The sequence below is a fragment of the Rattus norvegicus genome, chromosome 10 (genome assembly GCF_036323735.1).
Source record: "Rattus norvegicus strain BN/NHsdMcwi chromosome 10, GRCr8, whole genome shotgun sequence".
NCBI lineage: Eukaryota > Metazoa > Chordata > Mammalia > Rodentia > Muridae > Rattus > Rattus norvegicus.
This window is the reverse complement of record NC_086028.1, coordinates 71,845,998-71,865,441: the sequence shown is the minus strand read 5'-3', so window position 1 is coordinate 71,865,441 and position 19,444 is coordinate 71,845,998. Positions and strand designations below refer to the sequence as shown.

Below are 19,444 nucleotides of genomic sequence, written 5' to 3'. Positions count from 1 at the left end.
CAAGTAACGCGCATGCTGTTACTTTCCTGGCTTGGCTTCGGTTGGTGTTCTGCGCATGTTCCTGCCAGTACCTGGCACCGGGAGATAATGCTACGCATGTCCGCTGCCCACTGAATGGCTTCACAAGACCTTTTACGCATGCTCCGGGGCTGAACTTGAGGAGCCAGTCTGGGGCCTAGGCGCAGACGCATTGAGCTTAAGCAGCCGGTGATGGCGGCGGCAGCAGTGGAGTCTGCGGCGGGTCCGGGCCCATGAGGCGACGACGGAGGCGGGACGGCTTTTACCCAGCGCCTGACTTCCGACACAGGGAAGCTGAGGACATGGCAGGAGTGTTTGACATAGACCTGGACCAGCCAGAGGATGCAGGCTCTGAGGATGAGCTGGAGGAGGGGGTGAGGCCCGGGGTCCCCGGGGAAGGGGGGGTGGTGGCGGCGAGGTGACAGGGCCGGGGTGGCGGCGTGGGCCCGGGAAGCTTGGTGTGTCCTAGGGCGCGGAGACTCGGGGGGACGCGAGCGGTCTCCGGTAGGAGCTGAGGCGCCGCGCGGCCGAGCGGGGGAGCGGGCGGGCGGACCTGGCCCTAGGTGTGAGGCCTCTGCGGGGCGCGCAGGTGCAGGTCTCGCCCTGATCCCTAGCTGAGCGCTGCCCCGAGCGATGTGTTTCAGGAGCGCAGAGGAGAAAAGGCGCGCGGTCGGCTTCTGGAGCTGTGGGGCTTGAGTGTGGCCCGGGTGGTGTGAGCGTGTGCTGGGGGTGGGGAGGGCTGATCTTGCTGGGTGTCCCCCTTAGTGCAGGTGAGGCGCGGAAGGGTTTCCCTTTGGAGTGTAAGATTGCAAGTCTTAAATCTTCAGACTCCCCACAACCACCTCTCTTCTCGGCCTGTCGCTTCTCTCCTAGGAAGCGCTCAGCTGTTAGAAGTGACAGCTGAAAACTTCTGTCGGGAGTAGCACTGCTGTGACAGCCACCAGGAGTTTTATTTCGGGAGCAAGGGGGCTCTGCTGCATCTTCCAGGGTTTGTTTGTTTGCCTTTTATTTTTAACCCCCCATTCCGTGTGACTTTTTAAAGGAAAAAAAAACCATTCATAATGACACACGGCATTTGTAAGTTAATTCTCTTCAAGTTGAAGATGTCTATATTTTTTTTCGGAATAATTTATGTAATTGTAGGGTGGGGAAAAAAAAAAGCGTTGACAGCTGTGATTCGTCTAGCCAAAAATAAATTGCTTGAACCGAGACTTGTGAATAGTGGTGTGAGGGTTTTCCTTGCTGAAGTTTAAATTTAGAATCGCTTTTCTAGTGCACATCTTGGTTTTACCTTTGCTGTCCTAGTAGTTTGTTATTTATGGTATATCACTTCTTCTACAGTAATATTTATTGAAGCATACTTATTTTACACCAAAGGTAAACCAAACGTCAAACTAAAGAACCAATCCTGGACAAATGTCATCTGTAATAAACTCATAGTGACTTAGGTTTTAAATGCCATCATCTATATAAGAATATGGATTTATGGCTGATTTATGGATTTATTTGCTTTATTTATATAAGGCTCCCTCATCCCTGGTTTTCCTTTAGTGAGTAAGTTATGCCCTTCTGGCAAAATACTAAAATGCTATGTATAAAGGACTTTGAACAGTTTATGAAATTAAGTGGACCCACATAAGTATTATTCTTTTCATAATCAAGTGACTCTCAGTCGGAATTTCAGAGTTCCAAATGTGGGTATTACACGCACTTTTTAAAGTCATGTTTTCATGTGGAATTCCACTTAGCCTTTTAATCAAACGTGGTGAGTTCTAAATTTGAAACACACACAGGATTACTTTAATTATAAATATGATACACTGTTCAGTTATATTGGTTCCATATGGCAGTGGTTTTGGAGTAGGGCCAGAGAGAAAACTGGTAAGGAGAGTTGCTTTCTGTGAGTGCTGCGATTAGTTGCTGGTGGAAGTCTCAGTCTGTGGGCTTATCATCCTTTCAGACTACAGCAGACTACTGCAACTTGGTATGAATGGAGCCTTGCTTTCTCTTCTCTTTCTTGATGTGCTTCAGGAGCGGTAGGTGTTTGAGTGTTGGTCTACTCTGGGGCTTTTGTTCTGCAGGAAGGATTCTGAAAGGGTGTCAGAGGGGGACAAGAGAAGGGGATCAGAGAAGGAAATGTGACCACAACCTTAGGGAAAAGGTCATTGAAGAGGATTTTGAAGAAGATGGTTTAGAGAGTTTCTCTTGAGTGTGTCCTTAAAAAAATCAAAAGAAACAAAACCCCAAAAAACATGGTGTCACTGTGTAGCCAGGTGGCTTCAAATTCAAATGTGTTTTTGAGTTTGCAAATTCCCCTGCATCAGGTTTCTGAGTGCCAAGAATATATAGGTGGTGTGTACTGCCAGGCCTTGAGTGTATTACTAAGAGATGTCTTAATGTCAAGGTGAATAAAGGAAGACTTGAGATGGGTCAGCTACCTGAAGAGAGTCTGCATTAATCTGGAAAAAAAAAAAAGCTTTAAAAATCTAAAGCATGGGAGAGCAATTTAGGTTCTTAGAAAATCTTATGTTTTCTTTTTTTTCTTTTTTTTTTTTTTCCTTTTTCTTTTTTTCGGAGCTGGGGGAAAATCTTATGTTTTCTATGGTGAGTGTACAACTTTTAGTTTGTTAGGTAATCCTTGCTTTCACATTGGTACATGCCAGAGTTGCCTCAGCTCTTTCTTTTATAGGAACTGAGGCATGAGCCAGAGAAATGATTACCCACAATCAGTGTCCTCTGACTGAGTGCAGCAGACTATATTGTGTAGATTTAAATGTCTTGAACTAGAGAGATAGCCCAGGGGGCAAAAGAAACTTAGCTACTGGGCACTCTGGGCCTAAAGACTTGAGTTGGACAGATTTGACTAGGATGGGCCCACTGTGTTGATCATCTGATCATCCTAGCCTTCACCAGCCTTCACCTGGTGATTCTCCTTGATCCTCCTGCCTCTGTCTCCTGAGTGATAATAGGTTTACAGCCCAATTCCAGCTTGCACATGCATATTTTTCTTTCATATTTATTTTGATGGGAGAGGTGTGCAATAGCACATGTGTGAGGGTCAGAGAACAGCTTGGGAGAGAGGAATCTAAGGATAAAATTAGGTCCTCAGACTTGCCAGCAAGGGCCTTTCCCAGCTGAGCCATTTTGTTGGCTTTTGCACAGATTCTTTTTCAAATTAGTACTGCATTTATTTATTCATTTACTTATTTGTGTGGGTGTGAGTACATGGGTGTGTGTGCGTGTGTGTTTGCATGTCATAGTACAGCGTTCTGGGTAAGGAGACAACTTCAGTCGTTGGTTTTCTCTTTCCACCAGAAGAGTGAACTCAGCACATCAGAATTGGTGGCAAGGTCCATTACAGAGCCACCTCACAGCACTGCATAGATTCTTAGTGCATTTACCAGCTTCATTCAAGTGTCCCTTTTTGTAAGTCAAATTGAATTTGGTAAAAAGACAAATAGGAAATGCAGATAGATCTCTTGGGCCATTTCTTTAACTATGGAATCTAGAGTAAGCTGATATTTTTTTCTTCTTTGTAAAGTGAGGGTTAAATAAATTTAAAGATTTCTCGAAATACCCTGGCTTATTGGACATTTTGCTGGTTCGTGGACTGTGCCTTGTCAGAACCAGCACTGCTGCCCGAGTCACTTTACCATCAGCTGTGCACGGCCACTCCATAACAAGTCCGAGCATCCAGAGCTCCTCCTGTGTTTTTAGAGTCATTGCATTTTGTTCGTTTGTTTTTAATCATTGGTCACACAGGTAACACTTTTGTGAGTATTTTATACTGGAATCTATACTAGTAAGTATAGGCATTTAAGTAGTCAGTTCTTTAGACAGTAAATGGCAAAACTAAATTGATAATTTATACATAAAGCTGAGTGTCTGTTATCTGAGTTTAAAAGCCAGAATAAAAACCATAGAGGAATACAGTATAATGAGTAAGAGGATTTTGATGAAGAGGGGTTTTTTTCTTCCTGTGTCTGTCTTTATTTCTGTGGTAGTAAGTTGAAACTAAGGGAAAGTTTTTCTCTGGAGTATTTTGTTTTTTTCTGCCAGTTAAACATCTGAAATAATTGGAGAGATGTATTAAACAAGTTTTAGGATGAGATAGCAGATTTTCGTTTGAAAGAAGTTAGGGCCTACTGCCAGGTATGGTGGGACATGCATTTAATCCCAGTAGTTCTGCAGGTCTTTGAGTTCAAGGCCAGCCTGATCTGTACAGCAAGTTACAGCTGGGACTACATAGAATGACCCTGTCTCAAAAAAAAAAAAAAAAAAAAAAAGGTTTATTATTTAAGGCTCAGCCAGATGGTTCAGTGGGTAAAGGACCTTGCTGCCCAAGCTGACAACTGATTTTCATTTCACAAATTGTCCCCTGACCTCCACATGTATACCATGACATGAGCTTGAGATGGTGTGTGCGCGCACACACACACACACACACACACACACACACTATTTATTCTTTTTTTTTTTTTTTTTTGGTTCTTTTTTTTCGGAGCTGGGGACCGAACCCAGGGCCTTGCGCTTCCTAGGTAAGCGCTCTACCACTGAGCTAAATCCCCAGCCCCTATTTATTCTTTTTTTTTGGTTCTTTTTTTCGGAGCTGGGGACTGAACCCAGGGCCTTGCGCTTCCTAGGTAAGCGCTCTACCACTGAGCTAAATCCCCAGCCCCTATTTATTCTTTTTTTTTGGTTCTTTTTTTCGGAGCTGGGGACTGAACCCAGGGCCTTGCGCTTCCTAGGTAAGCGCTCTACCACTGAGCTAAGTCCCCAGCCCCCTGTTTATTCTTTAGATTAAAAAAAATTTTTTTTAAAGACGGGGTCTCATTATGTAGCACTGATAGCCTGGAACTCACAGAGAGATCCATGTGCTTCTGCTCCCAGAGTGTGAGCCACAACGCTTAGCTTATTTATTACTTTTGAGACAGGGTAGCATGTAGCCTAGACTGCCCTTCTTTCACCTCCCAAATGCTAGGAATACAAGTGTATCCTGCTATGCCCGTAATGTGCAACCCCAGCCCCTGCTTTGTGTTGTGAAATATGGTCTCATTGTGTAGTTCAGCTTGGTGGTCAGACTTGGAGCCTATCACCCTAACATCCCAAGAGGAGCAGTTGCATGTGCCACTTTAGTATATATCTGGATTAAGGATAATTTTTCCCACTGGGGAACAACTCATTTTAATTTTTATGAAGTGCTCAATCTTTAAGATTTCATGCTTATTAATTAGAGTTTAGATCGTTTGTTTGTTTTGGTTTTGGTTTTTTGAGACAAGGTTTCTCTGTGTAGCCCTGGCTGTCCTAGAACTCACTCTGTAGACCAGACTGGTTTCATATTCAGAGATGTACCTGTTTCTGCCTCCCAAGGGTTAAAGGTGTTCACCACCTCCTGGCTACATAGAATTTTTAAAAACTACTTTTCCCTTCCCTTTCCTCCTTCCTAACCTCCCCACTTCCCCCTCTCTGTTGTCTTTCTAACTCATGGCGTCTTCTTTATTAATTGTTACTGCATGCATGTATGTATAGACATATATTTCTTTACATGTATTTTTAATGTGAAACTTTACAAATACTATGGTCAGCTAGTTTGCACAGCCTATCTTGTGTACTACTTTGCTTTAGCAGGACTTGGCTTCACACAGGTGAAACTTGAAGAGAGAGCTATTGTAAAGGTGTAGTGAATGGCTGGAGAGAACTGTGCCTCAGGCATCCCTGTTCTGTAAAGTAAGGGTAAGAAATTTGTAGTGCAGATGGTGGGACAGGCTCAGGAAATGACCCACAGCCCGAGGGCATGTCTGCTGAGGTGGCTTCAAAGGAGGTTCCCTGTTAACTACTCTGTGGTCTTTAATTTAAAATTAAGTAAAGCCAACATTAAAGAAACAAACAATTATGTAACACCACTTTTTATCACATCTGATGGAAGTTAGTCTTTTGTCTTTAAAGCATAGCTGTGATTGTATGGAGGACAGAAACTTATGAAGCTGGTTCATTAGTAGGATTTTTTTTGTTTTTGGATATGCGGTCTCACTGTGTAGCTCATATTAGGCTGGCCTGGAACTCTATATAGACCAGTTTAACATGAAACTCACAAAGATCTGCCTGACTCTGCCTTCCAAGTTTTGGGGTTAAAGACATTCTATTTATTTTTATGTATATTTGCATTTTGTCTGCACACCATGTGTATATAGGATCTTAGAGGCCAGAAAAATTCCTTGTATTCCCTGGGACTGGAATTATTGACGCTTATGAACCCATCATGTGGGTGCTGGGAATTGAACCCTAGTCCTTTGGAAGAGCAGCCAGTGTTCTTAGTCACTGAACCATCTCTCCAGCCCTGCCTGGTTATGTTTAACCTGTTTGTTTGTTTGTTTGTTTGTTTGTTTGTAATAGAGTCTCCCTATGTAGCACTGGCTGTCCTGGTACTCCCTGTATAGATCAGGCTGCCTTGAACTCACAGATATTCTCCTGCCTCTGCCTCCAGAGTGCTAGGATTAAAGGAGTGCTGTCGTGCACAGACTATGCTTTTTAAAAAATATTTTATGTGTAGGTATGTTTTGCTTTCATGTATGTCTATGTGCTACTTGCATGTTGTTTGTTGCTCTCTGAGGCCAGAAGATGTCAGATTTCCTGAACCAGAGTTAAAGACACTTGTGAGTCAGTGTGCAGATACTAGAAATTTAATCTGGGACCTCTGGAAGAGCAGCCAGTGCTCTTAACTGCTGAGCCATCTGTCCAATCAGGCTATGTTGAACTATAAGAGATCTCTAAACTGTTTTCTGAAGTACTTGTAGATTTTAAATCCAAACTAGCAGAGGATGATGGTTTCTTTTCTCTCCCTACTGTTCCTCCTTCTCCCCTCTCTCTTTTCCTCTCCCTCCACCCCTCCTTCCACTCTCTGCAGGTCTAGTGAATGGGAAGATGCCATTTAATCTGTTTCTATTACTCTATGTCTTCTAGTATTAATGTTGAATATTTTTCTGATTATTTTTCCTTTTATGTCTTTGGAGAAACACCAATTAAGATCCTAACTTGTTTTTCAAAATTATCTTTTTATTTTATATTTTTCCGCACTTTATTAGAGGGGCTAGACCTGCTGAGGATCAAACCCAGGACTTTGCACATATCAACCCAGCATACCATACCAGCTCTAACGCTGAGATATATATCAAGACCCTTTGTTTTTGATATGAGTTCTTGTCAAGTTCAAGGTGACTATAAACATACTCTATGTAGGTCTTGAATCTATGATCTCAGTTTTTTAATCAAGTAGTTAGAACTGATTACAGGACTATTCTACCAGGCCTTTTTTTTTTCCCCATATTTTAAAAAAATTTATTTATTTATTTATTTATTTAGTAGAGTCTGACTGTTTTCATGGTTGCCCTGGAACTCACTGTTTAGACTAGGCTAGCCTCAAACCTTCAGCATTTCTTCTGCCTTGGTCCTTAAAGTGCTGGAGTTACAGGGATTCAGTTCCATGGCCAACAACTAAGCTATACTTAAAAAAGATACATTTTATTTTAAATTATGTACTTGTGCTTGTGTCTGTACACAGGACTGGAGATGCCTTAGGAAGACAGAAAAGGGTTTCAAAGTCTTCCCAAATCCTTCCCAGTCTGCAGTTAGAAGCTGTTGGGAGCTGTTGGTTATGGGTCCTAGGAACTGACATTAGACCTCCTAGAAGAGCACGTTCTCTTAACCCTGAGTCATCTCTCCAGCCCCACTATAAGCTATTGAGTTTTTTGTTTTGTTTTGTTTTTGAGACTCTTATGTTTGTTTTAGTCTCACTATTTAGACCAGGTTGGTTTCAAATTCAAAAGAAATCTGCCTGCCTCTGCCACTCAAATATTGGTATTAAAGGCATATGTAATCACACCAGACTTTCTTAGCTATTTTTACTGATTCTGTGCTAAATAGCATTTTCTCGATTTAATTTTGGGGTTCTTCATTGCCAGTGCCTAATAGGTTAATTCAAATTTTCATTTATCTATGCTAGAATAAATGTTTGGTCAGTATGATGCTTAACCATTATTGGTTAGTTATTTTACCTCAATTAGCCACATTGTACACTGTATATCTTGGGTTAGATGTGCTTGTCTTAGGCATGTTCATGTTCATGACATGTTAGTCTACATAACAGAAGTATAAATTTGATTTAGTGTCTCATAATGTAATGCCTTTAGCTTCATCAAAAATAATATTTAATAGATACAAGTATGATTGCTGAAGGAAAATTCGCTTTGTTTTGTTTTAGGCTCTGAGTGAATAGCTGCTGTAGCTGGTTGTATAAAATGGAAAACCTTGGCAGCGCAGTCCCCACAGTGTTGTTTGTGTGCTTCATTTTGTTCATCATGTTTACCTGATAGTGAAGTACAAACTTTAAACTGCTTTATTTCATTCATTCTCTCTGAATTATAAGATAAAGCATTGAACTTCTTAAAATTTGAGTTTCTGGTGTTATTTATTTCTAAAACTTAAAATATTTTTCAGGGTCAGTTAAATGAAAGCATGGACCATGGGGGAGTTGGACCATATGAACTGTAAGTGTATATGGAAAGACTTCTGTTGTGCTGTTTCTTTCAAGTAGGTGTACCTGCTCATGGCCTCAAGGCTTTAACCGTCTGTTTGTAAGCACCACTCGTGTTGATAAAATCACCTATTGAGCTGCTAATAGGACATGAGGATGAGTATTCTGTATGTAGAAAAAGATGAAATAGGAGTATGAGTTTAAGTTATTAGGTAGGAAGTTTCATTTGTTTAATACAGAAAACTGTGTTTATAACATTTTCTTATTGAAAATTATTGCTAGTATTCCCAAAATTCTTGAATATATCGTTCAGACAGAGATTAGTGCAATTTTAAGTCCTGTTGAGTGGGTTCTGTTAGGTATCATTAATCTGCTCCTTACTCCACCCTCCAGGAGAAGGCATGGCAAGAGATGGAGAGGAGCAGCTACTTACATAAGGAGCATGCATATGACAGACACACTCCATTCCTCTTTTGGAGTCTTTAAGCTAGAAACTTGGAAAAGTCAGACGTGGGAAGAAATGCACGTGTATTTTATTATCAAGAAGTTTTAAACAAAACAGCCTGGGTGTGGTGGTGTGTGCCTTGAATCCTTGCACTCAGGAGGCTGAGGCAGGAGGATGACTTCGAGGCCAGCCTGGGTTTCCTAATCAGTCTGAGATAGGCCCAGGCTGTTTAACCACTAATTGAGTCATTTCTGAAAGATCCTAGATCTTCTGCCAAGGCTGCCAAATGTTGGGTAATAACTAATCTCATGGACATTTTGAATGAGTGAGGTTTGAGTAAGTAGAAGGCTTGTTTACTGTGTCAGCTTGGTAAACATATTCTAATTTCCTTAGTTTGGGGGTGAGTACACTGTAGCTGTCGTACACACACCAGAAGAGGGCATCAGCTCCCATTATAGATGGCTGAGAGCCACTATGTGGTTGTCGAGAATTAATCTCAGGACCTCTGGAAGAGCAGTCAGTGCTTTTAACCGCTGAGCCATCTCTCTTGCCTGATGCTTGACTTGTAAGAAAATAAGTAATAATCAAGTTCTGTGAGCAAGCAGGTAAAGTTCCCAGTCTGCCCTGATCTTGACCCAGATATGTCATTGTGTAAATCAGCAGGTGATTTAGACCAAGGATACCACGTGTATTGTTGTGTACTTTCTCTTCTTTTACCTAACTGCTTCCATTTCTCTTTCCTTTCTAACAATGTGCTGGATATAATTGAACATTTTGCAAATTCACTTTTGGTTTTGCTTCTCTTCCCAGTGGCATGGAACATTGTGAGAAATTTGAAATCTCAGAAACTAGTGTGAACAGAGGGCCAGAAAAAATCAGACCAGAATGTTTTGAGCTACTTCGGGTACTTGGTAAAGGGGGCTATGGAAAGGTAGGACATGTTTTGAAATAGTTGTCTTTGACTGGGGTGGCTGGTTTTTACACACTGGTCCCATTTATCAGTGTAGGAGCTGACCATGACTCATATGATTTGAGGGGTAGAAGTTCAGTTCCCCTTCCTTCCCTACTACTACTGTAGGCATAATGGAAGCCCTCAGTATTTATTGAATAAGTAAACAGGCAGTGTACCAGGTCAGCTCTGCTATTAGAGGACTGTTTCTTTTCTTTAACCCAGTGGAACCTTATACAGGATTCCCCTTTAAACACGGGTATGCCATGCCTCACTTCATGTATGTTAATTATGTATTACTGAGGCTTGGATCTGAATGTGTTTTCTTTTTTTTTTTTTTTTTTTTTTTTTTTTAAGGTTTATTTATTATATACATTATAGCTGTCTCCAGACACACCAGAAGAGGGCATCAGATCTCATTACAGATGGTTGTGAGCCACCATGTGGTTGCTGGGATTTGAACTCAGGACCTTTGGAAGAGCAGTCGATGCTCTTAACCACTGAGCCATCTCTCCAGCCCCTGAATGTGTTTTCTTTAACTTGCATTATCTAAGAAATAGGAAAGCTAAAAGACTTTAAAAAAGGGGTTTCACGGGGTTGGAGATTTAGCTCAGTGGTAGAGCGCTTGCCTAGGAAGCGCAAGGCCCTGGGTTCGGTCCCCAGCTCCAAAAAAAAGAACCAAAAAAAAAAAAAAAAAAAAAAAAAAAGAAAGGGGTTTCACAGTTTTGCTCTAGGGTTTATAATTTAAGATCTTAATTTTATGTATTCTACCCAAGATAACTCATACCACAGATACTCACTTCTAAGAGGCAGTTTAACAACTTGATTAGAGCAAGAACTGTCTATGCTGTTCTCATGTCGGTTAGGAAGTGTGACATTTGTAGCTTACTCCTAAGGGTGAGGGCACTGGAATGTGCTGTAATCATACTGAATATGTGAGGTGGAACCTTACATGTGTTAGTTGTTAATTATAATTGTTGGGTAAGAAGCCGTCTCAACGGAGGGAATAAAAAAATCTGTCAGTTATTGTCACTGTTATGTGAAACAATAGCAGTTTATCCCTGGAATCAATTTATATAGAAAACTAGGAATTTGTTTTTCAAGGTTGGGAGCACTGTTTGTGCTAAGTGAACTAGGATTTTGAGGGCTGTTGGGTATTTCCAAACACTGCCATCAGGTGGCAGCAAACCATAGAAAGGCCCATCCTACAATGTGGTTTCTAATAGATCATTTTTGTGCACAGTCCTTTGTGATGCACTTTTTATAGTATAAACAACAGTATCACGTGTTTCTTATAAATGGGATTATAGAAGATGACCTGCGTGGTTTGGTTTTTGATAACATGCAAACACTCATTTCTTTGTCCAGGTTTTTCAAGTACGAAAAGTAACAGGAGCAAATACTGGGAAGATATTTGCCATGAAGGTGCTTAAAAAGGTGACTTCTTTCCCCTTTTCATTCTCTGTACTGTATCTTAATTGCTATAAAATACGTCTGTAGGTGCTATGGTCTTAACCCAGGCTTTAATCTGCAGCATCCCTTCTCCCGAGAAAAGGAAAAGTATTTATAACGCTTCTCCTTATACAATGGGAATTATGTTGTGAGGTGTATTTTGTTTTCTATGTGTTTTTGTATTTCTGTGAGGGTAGAAAGGAGAACACTTTCTGTCGTGAACACTCTGAACTCTCAGCTTCTGGTCTCCACATTCTAACAGTAAGCATATTATTACTGCTTCTAATACAGCAGTTCTAGTAACTCTTTAGCTAGTTAAGAATTTAATTTTCTTCCACTCCTAACTCACCTTTTTTTTATCTTGCCCTTTTGGTTCTTTTTCATTGACTCTACTATTGTGTTCAGTAGGGTTTTTTGTTTGTTTGTTTTTTGAGACAGGGTCTCATATAACCAAGACTGGCCTTGAACTGGCCCGCCTGTCTTCATCTCCTGAGATTACAGGTGTGCACTACTGTGCATGGCTTCCTTCAGAGCCTTTTATTTTCTGTTCCTCTAGACATGTCTGTCATTAAGAGACTCCCTTTGCCACAGTCCTTGAATCTTGGCTCCTTCAGTATCCATCCTGTTTTCAGCAGTTCATGACTTCGTGTTTCTTTATACCCTGTTGTCTTGTTGTAGTGGCCATCTCGCCTTGAGAAAGAGTTCTTAAAGATGTTTGTTTATAATTACTTTTTGTTGTTGTTGGTACTGAGACAGGGTCACTATGTAGTCCAGGCTGGCCTTGAACTCATGATTCTGTTGCCTTACCCTTCCAAGTTCAGGTATAATTTACAAGCACGCACTAACAGTCACGATCTGTTACTTGATAGCTGAGTTCATATAGGTGATAGCCTAGCAAATATCAGCAGATGGGTGAATAGAGAGTGGAGCTGCGCTAAGGGAGCACCCAGGAAAGGCTGTTTAGGAGCTGGTGACAGCTCTGTGGCTCGAAGAAGAGGCCTGGTCCTCACCGACTTCCCTGTTTCTTAGTACTGCGCTAAGGACATTAGAAGAAATTTGATTCATATTTAAAATTTTTATGTATTTTCAATTTCCATATGCATACATGTCTGTCTTGGGTGTGTGTAAGTATGGTGTTCATGTGCCATGGTATGCATATGGACGTCAGAGGATGATGGGTGTAGGTCCTCAACTTTTCACCTTGCTTGAAGTAAGTTCTTTTGTTGTTCTCCACCAGAACTTGTATACCAGACTAACTGATCCATCAAGCTTCTGAGCGTCTCCTGTCTTCTGCCTCCTGTCTTTGCTGCAGAAGTGCTGGGATTATAGACTAACAGTACCATATCTGGTTTTTATGTGGGTTCTGGGAATCAAACTCAAGTCCTCATAGGTGCAAGGCAAGGATTTTACCCAATGAGCTTCATTCTCCCCAGCACGACTCTTACTGTTTAACTGTTTTAGGTGAGCACTATGCCATTGAGACATACCCCAGCCTCTGACTTTTGGAGTGGAGGGGGAGACAGGGACTCATTATAGCCTGGAAACTCATTGTGTGTACCAGACTGGCCTCAGACTCGAAAAGTTACTTGTCTCTGCTACCAGAGTGTCAAAGGTATATACCAGTATGGCTTTTAGATTCATTTTTTTTTTAAGATTTATTTATTTGTTTTATGTATGTGAGTACACACCAGAAGAGGGCATCAAATCCTATTACAGATGGTTGTGAGCCACCATGTGGTTGCTGGGAATTGAACTCAGAACCTGTGGAAGAACAGTCGGTGCTCTTAACCACTGAGCCATCTCCCCAGCCCCTAGATTCATATTTTTTAAATTGTACTTTTGAGGCAGTCTTAACAATATAAACTAGCCTGGCCTCAAATTTCCAATTTCCCTTCATATCCCTTCCCTCTCAGCCTCTTGATTATGGGTATGTGTTGGCTCACCTGGTTAGGAATCTCTTTATTATACTTTATACTTCTTTGATTTTTTAGGTCTCCTCTCTTCTCTCTCTCTCTCTCTCTCTCTCTCTCTCTCTCTGTGTGTGTGTGTGTGTGTGTGTGTGTGTGTGGCTGGGACTTAAACCTAGGCCCTCATACATGCTAACCAAGCCAACTATTACTGTGTTGCTCTCCCCACCCAATCTCTGGGAATATTTTTGGTGTCACTTAGAACTTTGCCTCACTCCTCTATATGAGAGTTTCTTGTTAGTCTAATTCCCAATCCTTTCATCCATTGATGATTTCTCTAAAAAATACTTGATAATTTCTTCTTTCCTTCTCTCCCTCTCCTTTCTTCCTTCCTCCCTCATTCTCTCTCTGTCTTCTCTTACTCCTTTCTTCTAAAATTTTATGTGATGAGTGTTTTTAATTCACTGTGTTTGTGCACATGAGCATGCTTGGTACCTACAGAGTCCAGAAGAGTGCATCAGAACCCTTGGATCTGGAGTTTTAGTTTGTGAGCCACTGTGTGGGTCTAGGAATCAAACCTAGGTCCTCGGTAAGAGCAACAAGTGCTCTTACCTCCCACATTTCCAGCTCTCTTCTAATGTTTTTGTTTGAACATTGTATAATGTTCTGTCTTTTTGACTTTTACTACTAGTTTTAACTTTTTGTTATTTTGAGAAAAGATCTATGTAACTCTGCTTCCCTCTGCCTCCTGGGTGAGGATTTTTTTGTCTTTCTAAAATGTTTTTTAATTAAAAGGGAAAGAGACAGTGGTACTCTCTCCCCACCCCCACCCCCTTTCTTTTTACTTCTTTTTTTTTTTTTTTTTAATTTATTGAGATAAGGCTTATATTGAATAGCATTTGGTAGCTTGGTACTCTATGCAGACCAGGGTGACCTTAAACTCAGAGATCTGTTTGCCTCTGTCTCCTGAGTGCTGGGATTAAAGGTGCGTGGCCACTGTGCCTGGCCCTTTTTTGTTTTGGAGACAGGTCTTACTCTGTAGTTGTTGGCCTAGACCTAGAAAGCTTGAACGAATGCCTAGCTGTTACCCTGTAAGTTATTCCATGTGACCTTTTAGCTACACTTGGACTGACCACGCTAGGGATAATGTCAGTTTTCCTGAGATCTTGGCATCTGATTTCTTCAGGCACTTTATTCCAGATTACTTTTAGGGTGGATGGATCTTCCTGGCTCTCAGTTATCCACTTTCTCTTTATATGAGAGAATTCAGAATTTAGATCAGATTCATCTAAAATGCCACACTCAGGAATGCAATGGGTTTGTGGTGTATACTAATAAAGTAAAAGAGAATAGTGAGTCTTTCACATTTAATTTTTGTTAGTTTTTGTTTTGTTTTCTGAGCCAGGATTTCTCTATATAACCTTTCTGACTATTGTGGAACTCAAGTTTGTAGACCAGGCTGATTGAAACCCACCTGCCTCTGCCTCCTGAGTGCTAGGATTACAGGACCACTACAGGACCACTTACGACAGTCAGTTCTCTACCTTTAACAGGAAGATCCCAGGGCTCAGAGTCAGGTCATTGGCTTGGCAGCAGATGCTTCTGCATGTCGAGCAATCTTTCTAGCTAAGACCTTTCATATTTCATTTCATTCTAACAGGAGAAATAGTCCAATGAGTGAGATAGAATCGCAGTCATAGTCTGAGATGTCCAACCAGTAAGGCTTTTCTGTGGGAAAAGCCTTATTCTTATTACTTAACTAATAACTGATTTTTAAAAGAGTAACCAATAACTTACTCTTAACTAGCACTTCAGTCCTTTATAGGCATTTTCTTGTGTGAGTTCTTTGACAGTTCCCTCTCCTCTTCCCTGTCCTTCTTTAATTGGCAGTTGGTTGATGTTGGATCCTAGGCTGATGATCTGATTTTCTTAGCTTCCATTAGCTGTAACTTTTAATGTTTGTTTGCTTCCTTTTACTGGTGTTTTTACAAATGACTTTAAAAAAAATTTTAAATAGCTGTGTGTGATGGTGCAGGCCTTTAATCCCAGCACTTAGGAGGCAGATGCAGACATCTCTTTCAATTTTGAGGCTAAAGTAGTCTGTATAGTGAGCTTCAGGATAGATAGGGCTACATAGAGAGACCTGTCTCAAAAAAAAAAAAAAAAAAAAATATCCAAAAAGCCCAAAACCAACAAAACAGACAAAACCCCTGAAATTTATATATCTTAATGAGTATCGAGTTATCTTTAAAAATTTTTTTATTATATTTTAAAAATTTTGTCTTGTTTGTTTGTGTGGGCCAAAGTATAACTTTTGGGAGTTAGTTTCCTCCTACCATGTAGGTCCTGGGATCAAACTCAGGTTGTCAGACTTGGTGGCAGTCTCCTTTACCTGCTGAGCCATCTCACCTACCCTCCTTGTCCTAGTGTGCTCTTTCAGTGCATGGATGTATTGTATGATATGATAATTCAAATCATATTAAATATACTTCTTCAAACAGCTCAGGCTTTAATTCTAACTCTAAATGAGATGGTAATAGCCTTCTTTAAAGTGTTTTTGTTTTGATTTTTCTTACATTATGGAGGCAGATGACCCATCTACCGGACCTTTCTGTCGGATTTATCAGATTTTATTCTTTTTTTTTTTTTAAGATTTATTTATTTATTATATATAAGTACACTGTAGCTGTCTTCAGAAACACCAGAAGAGGGCATCGGATCTTTTTACAGATGGTTGTGAGCCACCATGTAGTTGCTGGGAATTGAACTCATGACCTCTGGAAGAGCAGTCGGGTGCTCTTAACCACCGAGCCATCTCTCCAGCTCCCAGATTTTATTCTTTATGGGAATGGTCCTATTTGGTTATTTACTCAGAATATTGAGGAAAAGACTCTTAGTAACCATCTTTGGAAGCAAGCTGCTCTAATCTTGTTCAAGGCATTCACTCACCTACATTATAAATTCTGGAGCCTTTGGCCAAAGTTTTGTGTCTCACAAGATTGCCTGTGCCCATGTCCCACCTTGTATTAAACAAGCTGTTTACCTTGTGTTGTACACTGTTTTAATACATAGTGTGCAGATCACATGCTGGATGCTCATGTTCTTCAGTTAGATGGAAGACATTCTCTGTTTCTAATACTTGCTCTGACATTCAAGGGAACAGTGAATAAGCTTATTTCTAAAATTACTTAGCCACCCTCTATCAAAACCCTTTTTCCATTAAAGTTTAAACTGATAGATAGATAGACAGACAGACAGACAGACAGACAGGCAGGCAGTCAGGCAATGTGTATATCTACACACACACACACACACACACACACACACACACACACACACACCTATAGTCTCTCTGGTTTCTTCTTCAAATTCACTAGTATTAAGTCTTCTCGTGTCCAGGTTTCCTTATTCTGGGTACTGTCATTGCCTTTGTGTTACCTAACTAATCACCAGTCTTAGCCTTTACTTCAGCTCTGTTGGTTTCTACTGCTAAGCCAAGGTCTTTGTGTCCTTTTTTTTTTTTTTTTTTTTCCCCCGGAGCTGGGGACTGAACCCAGGACCTGACCACTGAGCTAAATCCCCAACCCCCCTTTGTGTCCTTATTTTATTTTGAGGCCATTCTAATTAATGTAGTCTGTAATTGATTTACGCGTTAACCCACTGAGCTTTTTTTTTTTTTTTAAGTTTCTTCCTAAATTTCTAAAAAAGATTTATTTATTTTATTATATATACAGCATTCTGCCTGCATGCACACCTGCAGGGGAGAAGAGGTCACCAGATCCCATTACAGATGGTTGTGAGCCACCATGTGGTTGCTAGGGATTGAACTTAGGACCTCTGGAAGAGCAGTCAGTGCTCTTAACCACTGAGCCATCTCTTCAGCTCTCCCACTGAGCTTATATTTAGTGAAATGCTAGTCTGAATCAGCTTGTTTCTCTATGTTCCTATATTACCCACTGAGCATTTTCTGGCAGAAATTGCACAAATCTGTAGATTGCTTTTGGGAAGAATTAAAAAACTCAAACTCCATTTTATTACTTGTTTGGACCCCAAGTGTCCCAACTAGCTTGCACAAATCCTTCTATTCTCTTTGCTGTCCCCTCTGCTGCTCTTTTTTTTTTTTTTTTTTTTTTTTTTTTTTTTTTTTTTTTTTTTTTTCTTTTTTTCGGAGCTGGGGACCGAACCCAGGGCCTTGCGCTCGCTAGGCAAGCGCTCTACCGCTGAGCTAAATCCCCAACCTCTGCCGCTCTTCTTGCTTAGCTAGTACCATCCCCTCTGGTCTACCTTGTGAGACAGTCATCCATGATTTCTTTCAGTTGCCATCTCAGTCCCTATTCCAGTACTGTCTTACCTGCATTTTTTACTTAGCAAAATGTGTGTTTTCTGGACTTGACTGCCCTGTTTTGGATCCTGTTTGGGAACTTTACTCTTATCTAATGGCTCTTGTCTGTCCTCTCTCGTGGCTTTCTTCCATAAACAGCTGTATTATTTGTGCACATGCATCGCACCTCAGCGTGAGTGAACGTCAGAGGACAGTATTTGGGAGTTGGTTCTCTCCTTTCATCTTGTTCCTTCCACAGTGTATAGTCTAGGCTGACTCCCTGCAGGCTTCCAGACAGCTTTTACCATCCTGTTTACCATTTCCAGCTCCTTAGTTCTGGGATTACAGATATATGTCAACATGTGCAGCTTCTTGTCACTTCTTTCTTTAAAGAAATTCATGTCTGTTACATGTTTAAGGAAAACTTTTCTTCACTCAAAATCTCCTTTTGTGGGGCTGGAGAGGTGGCTCAGTGGTTAAGAGCACTGGCTTTTCTTCCCGAGGTCCTGAGTTCAATGCCCAGCAACCACATGGTGGCTCACAACCATCTGTAATGAGATCTAATGCCCTCTTCTGGTGTGTCAAAGACGGTGTGGGCATATACATAAGATAAATAAATCTTAAAACAAAACAGAAACTTTTAAAAAAATCTTTTGCATTTTCAGAACTCGGCTTGAGAAGTAAGGTCCACATTACCTACTACCTCTGCTCTTTTACTTTCTTTTTCTCATTTGTTTGGGGGGTGTGTACATTTCATGGTGTGTTTGTGTGTGGAGCTCAGAGGAAAATTTGCAGGAATTGGTTCTCTCTTTCCACCATTTTAGGTCTTCAGGCTTGACAGTAGGTGCTCTTAACTGCTGAGCCTCCCCCAACTCCACCTGGGCCTTTTCAGGCTGTGCTTTGGTTTCACTCTAGTATTTGCCTTATGACTGTTTCAGTGAAGCTCTCATCCCTGGGTCAGCACTGACTTTCCAGTAGCCTTTACTTAGTGACTTGACTTCCATCGCTCTGCTCTGAAGCTGTTGACCACAGATCTTAATTATTTTCTAAGATTTATTTGTATTTTAAGTGTATGAATGTTTGCCTGTATGTAATATGTTTGTTTGTGCACAACATTCATGCCTGCTGCTTGTTGAAGCCAGAAGAGAACATTGACTCCCACGGAATTCCAAATGGCTGTGAGCTGCATTTGGGAGTGTTGGGAGCCCAACCTGGATCTTCTGCAACAGTAGCAAGCAGATGCTTTTAAGCACTCAGCCATCTTTCTAGCCGCCTGACCACAGCAGTGTGTGTGTGTGTGTGTGTGTGTGTGTGTGTGTGTGTGTGTGTCTGTCTGTCTGTCTGTCTGTCTGTCTGTCTGTCTTTAAGACAGTGTCTCACTATGTAGCTCTGGCTGGCCTGGAACTCTCTATATAGATCTGGCTGATCTCATACTGGAAGATATCCATCCACCTGCCTCTACCTCCTGGGTACTGGGAATAAGGTCTATGCCATCAGGCCCGGGGATGTAGGGCCATACTGTCCTAAGGAGTTGCCCGTTTCTCAGCAGGCCTGGCCATTAAGCTCTTGAGATCTACTTGTCTCTGCTTCTCAGTGCTAAAGTTAAAAACACACAGCCATGTGCAGCTCTTCATGTGAGTGTGGGGAATGTGAACTCACCTCCTCAGGTTCTCATGCTTACAGAGCTGTTGCTAGGACAGTCACCTCCCCACAACCACACTGTGACACTTTGCTGTAGTTTGTCTGTCCACCATCTCTGCTGACACATGTGTAATTTGCCCCTAAATTCTGATGTCTATTCAGTTTTTAAGAGGAATCGTGT

General features: G+C 41.2%; 1 protein-coding gene across 11 annotated transcripts in view; it reads left to right on the top strand.

Moving 5' to 3' along the window:
* The first annotated feature begins 230 nt into the window (after nucleotides 1-230).
* The window catches only part of Rps6kb1 (ribosomal protein S6 kinase B1), a 47,418-nt gene continuing 28,204 nt past the window's right edge, over nucleotides 231-19,444 (top strand). For 9 of the 11 annotated variants that reach the window (XR_005489956.2, XR_010055269.1, XR_010055270.1 and 6 more), the window contains exons 1-4: nucleotides 252-392; nucleotides 8,512-8,561; nucleotides 9,804-9,924; nucleotides 11,311-11,379. Coding sequence is in view for 8 of the 11 variants with exons in the window: in XM_063269982.1 (XP_063126052.1) it covers nucleotides 252-392; nucleotides 8,512-8,561; nucleotides 9,804-9,924; nucleotides 11,311-11,379 (381 nt within the window). In the remaining 3 variants the exon portion in view is untranslated. 11 annotated transcript variants of the gene reach the window in all.